At 44.5% G+C, this 8705-nt stretch overlaps 1 protein-coding gene across 2 annotated transcripts in view; it reads right to left on the reverse strand.

Annotated features, from left to right (window-relative positions):
• slc4a8 (solute carrier family 4 member 8) overlaps positions 1–8705 on the reverse strand; it is a 38170-nt gene extending 29465 nt beyond the window's left edge. For both annotated transcript variants that reach the window (XM_016515945.1, XM_016515944.1), the window contains exon 1: positions 8427–8705. In XM_016515945.1, coding sequence (XP_016371431.1) covers positions 8427–8471 — 45 coding nt within the window. In that variant the 5' untranslated portion in view covers positions 8472–8705. The remainder of the gene's footprint in view (positions 1–8426) is intronic.

Genomic DNA, 8705 nt, shown 5'->3' on the forward strand with positions numbered 1-8705 from the left:
ATATCCAATCAGCTTACCTCATCTTTTGCGGTCAAAACTGACTGCATCCACACAAGCAGCGTGCATGTGATAGGATGGCCGCTGAATATGCTGCTTTAGCAAATCGCGCTGCTGTTCAGTGTATCTTTAAGTAGATCTTCACTTAATAGCATGAAGAGCAAATATTGACAGTACATTGAGATCGATTTAAACTCTCTTCGATACAGACACACTCTGTGCGTGTTATTGTTTTCATGTTTAAGATACGAGCAATAATGCAAATTTCCCTGAATATCCAAACGATGGCAAATGTGCCAATTTTTACATCAGTTCAACAAAAAAAGGTCATATTAAGTGAACATTTTACATTTTAAATGTAGCCTAGGCCTACATTTTAAACAGAATATTGTCATGTTTGTTCTATTTTGCAACGAAATAATAGTTCCAACGAAATCCGTATCATCTGGTGTGCGTCTCCAAGCATCATACAGCGGTGTTTCGTTAGTGAACGAATCTGCGGCTTTGAACGATTTAGAAAGTAAGTGATTAATAACCCATTCATAACTACAGCATTTTGCTTCGTTACTGAATGAATGAATGAATGACGCGACGCCTGGCTCTTGCCGCCACACCTATTGGCTGTTTAATTTTTAAATCTGCAAGTATCACTTCGATTTGCCATCATTTATTGCTTTATTTATTATATTAATAATACACTTAATGAAATGTTAAGAATATGACATAAAACATGACATACAATTAATAAGGATAGCAAATATTTGCCTCTATAAAGGTAAAAAAACCCACCTGTAAATCAATTTAAGGGTGCAAATATTGTCCTTTAATAGAAAAGGTGTGACTGCGGTCTAAGTGGAAGAGAGGGGGTACGCAGAAGAATGTTAAATGCCCCAGGGGGTACGTCGCTGTAAAAAGTTTGAGAGCCACTGCCCTAGAGGACACTTTGGGGAACACCCTCAGCGTGACCGGTGTCTGAAGTGCATGTGGAAACACGACAATGAAATTGTCATTGGCCTATGACGTGTTACTGGTACGACCAAGAGTATAAAAGGGCACCTGTAGCACACGTCATCAGCTTCTTGTCTGAAGGAGACGTGCACAGGAATGCCTGAAGCATGGCAAGGGGACGCAGTGTCTCGTTCCCCTTCATGGGTAACCTGAGATGTTCCCTGTCGAATGGGAACTCGCACTGCGTCACCTAGAGGACACTTTAGGGAACGAATACCCACGCCACCATGTTGAAGGAATGAGTGCCTTATCGGCAGGCATAAGCCAGGAACTCTAAGAAGTTCTTATCCCCAGAAACACACCAGCAACTGCCAACACACTGTAAGGGTCAGAGTTGATGCGGGCCAGTCACAGTCACCCATCAACGTACAGTTTTACGTTTCACAACCCTAAGTGCGAAAAGAGGCCTTATTGCACAATAGTGCTAGGAATTGGGAACGCGAGAGGCGATACTACCCCTCTTCCCAGACGTTAGTATCTTGAGGGTCACAGCAGGAGTGGGACGCAAGTCGCGGAATAGCCCACCACCTCCACATACCTCTCATCTGTGAGCGCAAAACAGAGGGAACCTTGCGCTAACATAAGGTAAATATAAGAAGTGGGAACGCGAGAAGCGGTGCTGCCCATCCACTCTAAACCATCTTGATATTGTGAGGATCACAGCCGAAGAGGTGGGACGCGAGCCGCGGAATAGCCCACCATCTCCGCGTACTTCTCACATCTATCCACACAAACGGAGGGAAACCCCCTTGTGGTAAGCACTGCAGGTCATAAGAAGTGGGAACGCGAGAAGCGATATAGCCCATCTACTTCAACCATTATAATACTGTAAGGATCATAGCCGAGGAAGTGGGATGCGAGCCGCGGAATAGCCCACCATCTCCGCGTACTTCTCACATCTGTGCACAAAAACGGAGGAACCCCCGCTATCACATGGTAATTTACAAGAAGTGGGAGCGCGAGAAGCGGTACTGCCCATCTACTTTAAACCATCTTGATATTGTGAGGATCATAGCCGAAGAGGTGGGATGCAAGCCGCGGAATACGAATACGGGCATGGACATGTGTTCAGGACAGAACATCTATCAAACATGTGAAGTTTGGGGCAGATTGGACATTGCTTGCCTGAGTTACAGCAACTTCCTGTTTCATGGCGAAATGCACTTCTCACATCTATGCACACAAACGGAGGGAAACCCCCTTGTGCTAACCACTGCAGGTCATACGAAGTGGGAACGCGAGAAGCGATATAGCCCATCTACTTCAACCGTTATGATATTGTGAGGATCATAGCCGAGGAAGTGGGACGCTAGCCGCGGAATAGCCAACCATCTCCGCGTACTTCTCACATCTGTGCACAAAAACGGAGGGAAAACCCTCCCTGCGCTATCACATGGTAATTTACAAGAAGTGGGAACGCGAGAAGCGGTACTGCCCATTTACTTTAAACCGTCTTGATATTGTGAGGATCATAGACGAAGAGGTGGGACGCGAGCCGCAGAATAGCCCACCATCTCCTCGTACTTCTCACATCTATCCACACAAACGGAGGGAAACCCCCTTGTGGTAAGCACTGCAGGTCATTAGAAGTGGGAACGCGAGAAGCGATATAGCCCATCTACTTCAACCGTTATAATATTGTGAGGATCATAGCCGAAGAAGTGGGACGCGAGCCGCGGAATAGCCCACCATCTCCACGTACTTCTCACATCTGTGCACACAAACGGAGGGAAAAATCCTTCCCTGCGCTATCACACAGTAAATTATAAGAAGTGGGAACGCAAGAAGCGTTACTGCCCATCTATTTCAAACCATATAATACTGTGAGGATTACAGCCGAGGAAGTGGGACACGAGCCGCGGAATACCCCACCCTTCTCGCATATATCTCACAGTGTTAAGCGCAATACAGAGGAGGGAGCGCCCTGCCTTATTGCGTAACAGATTAAGAAGTGGGAATGCAAGCTGCAATACTGCCCATCTTCTCAACACATCTCACAGTCTTGTGCAGTACGGAGGCAACCTGCCTCATCCCGTTTACTTGAAAATAAGAAGTGGGAAGCAAGAAAAGATTCTTCCCAACTTTCTAAACCCATAACACAATTCGTGTACAGAGAAAATAGCTGAAGGAGTGGGACGCGATTCGCGGAAGCTACTCTCGTAGCTACGCTCGCCTTCTGACCTTCTGGGCCCGGCGGCAGGCTCAGCTTCAGGTGGTTGACCGAAAGGACGCCGCCTACGGCGAGGGATGTAGTGCTCAAACGCCGCTGACTTAACCTTCGCCTCCCTGAACTTACGGACTACTGTCTCAACAGCAGCTCCGAAAAGCCCGGCAGGCGAAACCGGGGCATCAAGGAGAAAAGACCTGTCCTTCTCCTTTAGCCCCGACAGGTTAAGCCATAAATGCCTCTCCGTGACAATGAGTGCCGCAAGAGAGCGGCCGATGGCGCGAGCCGCTTGCTTGGTTGCACGGAGAGCAAGATCACATGAGCGGCGGAGCTCCTCGATTTCAGCAGGAGCCACGCCCCCCGCCGCATCAGCGTCCTTCAGCAGATCCGCTTGGTAAGCCTGCAATACAGAGATAGTATGCAGGGTACCGCCCGCCTGCCCAGCCGCCGCGTATGCCTTGCCCACGAGCCTAGATGTAAACTGGCACGGCTTCGAAGGCAAGGTAGGAGCCCTCCACAAAGATGCCTGGGGAGCAGCGAGATAACCCGCAAGGGATTCCTCCATCTGAGGCATCTTTGTGCACCCGCTGTCTTCCAGCCCCTTCACATTAGTGTAGTTTGACTTGTTAGGGGGAAAGACGGGGGCAGAAAAAGGATTCCTCCATGACCTCAACAGCTCGCTGTGAAGCTCAGGGAGGAATGGAAGGCTCGGAGGGGCGGAGCGTTTATGACCTGCTACGACCGAGGATTGGGATAGGGAGAGACCCGTCCCAAGCTCGTCAGCCAGATCTAACTGCGAGCCCCATGAGTGCAGACGGCGCTCTGCCTCGGCAGCAGCGGGTCCAGCACCACGAGGCGCAGACACTTGACTTCCGTCCTCTGTAAACAGAGCTAAGCAGGAGCGCAGCTGTTTCACTGTGAAACGATCACAGTCGGCACAGCCAACTCCCTCGAGAGCCGACCGTGCATGCTGTGCCCCCAGACACACCACACATAGCTCATGAGAATCACTAGGTGTGATGTACCTTTCACACGGTGGGACACATCTTTTAAAACTGCGCTCACTCATTTTTTTTTCTTTCTTTTTCTTCTTTTTTCAAAACGTTCTGTCACACAAGCACACACAAACAAACGGCTGAAGACAAGAAGCTGATGACGTGTGCTACAGGTGCCCTTTTTCCTGGCCGCATCAGTGTCCTTTAGCAGATCCGCCTGGTAAGCCTGCAATACAAAGATAGTATGCAGGGTACCTCCCCCCTGCCCAGCCGCCGCGTATGCCTTGCCCACGAGCCTAGATGTAAACTGGCACGGCTTCGAAGGCAAGGTAGGAGCCCTCCACGAAGATGCCTGGGGAGCAGCGAGATAACCCGCAAGGGATTCCTCCATCTGAGGCAGAAACGATCACAGTCGGCACAGCCAACTCCCTCGAGAGCCGACCGTGCATGCTGTGCCCCCAGACACACCACACATAGCTCATGAGAATCGCTAGGTGTGATGTACCTTTCACACGGTGGGACACATCTTTTAAAACTGCGCTCACTCATTTTTTTTTCTTTCTTTTTCTTCTTTTTTCAAAACGTTCTGTCACACAAGCACACACAAACAAACGGCTGAAGACAAGAAGCTGATGACGTGTGCTACAGGTGCCCTTTTATACTCTTGGTCGCACCAGTAACACGTCATAGGGCCAATGACAAGTTCATTGTCGTGTTTCCACATGCACTTCAGACACCGGTCACGCTGAGGGCGTTCCCCAAAGTGTCCTCTAGGGGACGCAGTGCGAGTTCCCATACAATAGGGAACTCAAGATCTTCGTAAAAGTTAACGTCACAAAGGCTTAAGATAACCCTCACCAAATTTGAAGATGATCCAATTAAAACTGTAGGAGGAGTTCGTCAAAGTAAGGAAATGGCAAAAACTGCACAAAAATCGTACAGGAAATTCAAAATAACTGACTTCCTGTTGGGTTTTGGATTTTGTACCAAGAGACTTTTTTGTACGTAATGGAGTGTTACACGTGTGTACCGATTTTCGTACATGTACGTAAAACGTAGTTTGAGGCGCACTCCGTTGAATGTGTACAGGTGGCGCTATCAAGCCATTTTGCCACACCCACTTCTGAACCCCATATCAGATGTAAATTTTCGCCAGTTCTGACACGTGTGCAAAGTTTCATGAGTTTTGGAGCATGTTTAGGCCCTCAAAAATGCGATTCACTTTGGAGAAGAAGAAGAAGAAGAAACAGAGCAATTCCAATAGGGTCCTCACACCATCAGTGCTCGGGCCCTAAAAACATTATAGGTAATGACTCTCTAAGCTAGAACATTGTTGAGGTTTTTCTTACATATAATTAATAAAAAGGCCTTGAATAGAATGAGATACAAAAATATATTTTAAACCATTTTTCCACAGGTGTACATTAAAATGTATATTATCTTTGCAAAATAGGCAATGTTTATAGAGTGTGAACATGCTATAGTTTTATCATAAATGAAGAGGACCTTTTTAAAAATTTAGATCATCAGTGCTCAACACAAAAAAATTGTTTTAAAACTCTTCATAAAAGATTGATCAGAATTTTCTTGTAAATGTATTAAATAAAACCTCTCAGGATCATACTAGATAGAGACAGAATTTGACTAGAAAAAAAACCAAGGTATAAAATGAAATCTGGGTTGAAATTAAAAGTTTTAGGCGCCATTAATGTAATGGACATATTGACCCAAGACAGTTCTGAATGGTTCCCTCTTATTCACTCTCTCTGCTGAGAGTGTCTGAATAAACACACATTTCTCAACAAATGGAAAAACTATTGATCGGTTTTCCTCACAAAGAGAGGCTTTACACATGCCCTTTCACTCCACAGTCCCTATCCACTGGATGATAAAGTTTTCTCATATATGTTCAGAAGTACCGAAACTCTTTAATTCCCATAATGTTAATGTTTTTTTAGATAGGCTAGTGAATCCTTCAAGCAAATGTTATGAAACTTATAAACAGAATAATTCACCCAAAAATGAAAATGCTGTCAAAATAATTCATGAATAAAGTGCTACTGCACAACATATTTCTAGTCTTTTAGATTTTAAGTCATGATTCCCTCAAAATCTTGATTATCATCACTGTAACTTCCCTTGGCGCATACATGAGAGATGCAGCAATGCCCAATTCATGAACAAATCAGTTTACTCATTGAATGACTTGTTCATGAAGTGGATTGATCTGGTTCAGTTTACTCAATGATTCAGTAGTTGTTAACAACCCACTTGAGTGGAAAATAATCAGTGAATAATGACTGTTTGTTATGTTTGTCACTCACACAAAGCCATTGTATGGATTCAGAAGACTTGAAATATACGGATGACTTTCATGATACTTTTGCAGTTTTTTAGCTTTATGGGAATAGTTGAAAAAATGGGGGGAAAAAGTACTGATCCTCAGGTCATCCAAGATGGGTGGATGAGTGGATAAGTTTGTTTATTCACTGGAACAGATTTAGAGATATTTAACATTACATCACTTGCTTACCAATCCTCTACAATGAATGGGTGCCATCAGAATGAGAGTCCAAGCAATGATAAAAACATCACAGTAATCGCAAATAATCCACACAAATCTAGTCTAGTTTTAAGGTCTTGTTAACTGAAAGAGGTTTGTAAGAAACAAATAAATCATTAAGGCATTTTAACTTTAACTTTCCATAATTCATAATAACGCTTCCAATTAAGAAGTCCATTCAGTTCTCCTCTCACATCAAAACCCACAAACATATTTGTTTTGGACTGTTTTCGCTTGTGATTTGTGCGTATTTCTCTCCTGATTCAGATGAGATGACTTATTCTACTGGAGAAAGCAATATTATGGATAGATGACTTGTATTTAAGCCGGAAGCAACAGTTTGAAGTTAGAATGATGGATTTGTTTATTACAAACATGCAGCTTTTACTTCAGAATACAATAATTGACAGACTGAAGTCCTGAGGATTATTTGTAAAATATTGTGATGTTTCAACTCTCATTCTGACGGCACCCATTCACTGCAGAGGATCAATTGATAAACAAGTGATGCAATGTTACATTTATCCAAATCTGTTCAGATGAATAAACAAATTCATCTGCAACTTGGATGGCCTGGGGGTGAACTCATTTGGGTGAACTATTCCTTTAAAGCTCAAATTCACTTTAAAACCCTTGTTAGTTGTACAAGAGTAACCAGTCTGTTATTCATAATTTCTCCTTTTCTGTTCACAGATGAAATACACGTTTGCAACTACAAGAGGGTGAGTAGAAGATGATCCTTTAGCCTTAATGACAGGAAGCAGTAGCTGCTCAAAGGAGCCAGGAGTCAGGTTTCCTCCTAACATGTCAAATGATAAGCTACAAGCATTTCACTCTAGCAAGCAGCGTTTACTTTGGCGCTGAAAAGCTGCTCCAATAGCGCTGTTGCAGTCTAAAGACGGACCCTCAGTAAGAGAGGATGGCGTCAAGGTCATTTGAGGGTAACGGGGTACATTGGCAGTATGCGCTTCCCAAAGGAAGCCATATTTTGCACAATAATCTCATTGATACAACATCATCAAATGCTAAAAGCTTTAATTTCCAAACCAATGCATGGCGTTACGCGCACACTCTTGCACCATTAGTGTAATGGATAGTAAATTATACATTATGTGCTATTTCTATCTCGCGCTTCCATACTAAACCCATTACAATACGACAGTGCGGATCCCTCTGCAAGAACGCCCATAAGCCTTGACAAGACACTGCTATACCGGCAAGCACACAGTCAGTGACGAGGATAATAAACGAATGATGCGAGCTGTTGTCCCTGGCAATTGGGATACTGCTGCTGCACGTGCCTGTAACACCGCAATAACACACATCCACGCGCGGAGCACAAACTGAGCTACTAAAGCAGACATGGAAGAAATAGGAACGGTCCGCTTTTAACGGGATGCAATTATAGACCGAAAGTGCAGCGTCGATAAGATATTTTGTGGCAATGGGGGCGAGAGGGAACACACAGTACTATTGATCCCTGCACTAATGGGGCGCCCGGATGTGTTTGTATTCCATTCAAGAATTTTAACATTAAAAGGAAGTCTTATGTAGATGGTGATTTATGACATAATATGGCACATTACAGACTGTTTCCTATAGCAGATGTCCTATTCTAAGTTACTGGAGGAGTAAAACGAATAAACAGACTTATCAGTTATGCAATAAACACATAAGTACGCATCGTATTAACTACCTGATAGCTCAGCATGCTCTCCTGGTCGCTGTTTTCGGCAGGCATGGTTAACTCCGTTGTAAAGCAGAGTCAAAGGTGCGTCGATTGCAGCTTCCACAGAAAGAATACAGCGACGCGGATCAGATTCGCAGTTCCTGTTGAGAAACTCCAGATCACTTGATGCATATATGGTTAGACATGAAGTACTCTTGATCCCGTCTTAAACTAACATTGAGAAGTACACGCGCATTCGCCCTGTCTATACTTTAATGCTGTTGTTAGGCGCGCGCTCTCCAGGAC

This window comes from Sinocyclocheilus rhinocerous, unplaced genomic scaffold (genome assembly GCF_001515625.1).
Source record: "Sinocyclocheilus rhinocerous isolate Xijiao unplaced genomic scaffold, SAMN03320098_v1.1 scaffold85, whole genome shotgun sequence".
Lineage (NCBI taxonomy): Eukaryota > Metazoa > Chordata > Actinopteri > Cypriniformes > Cyprinidae > Sinocyclocheilus > Sinocyclocheilus rhinocerous.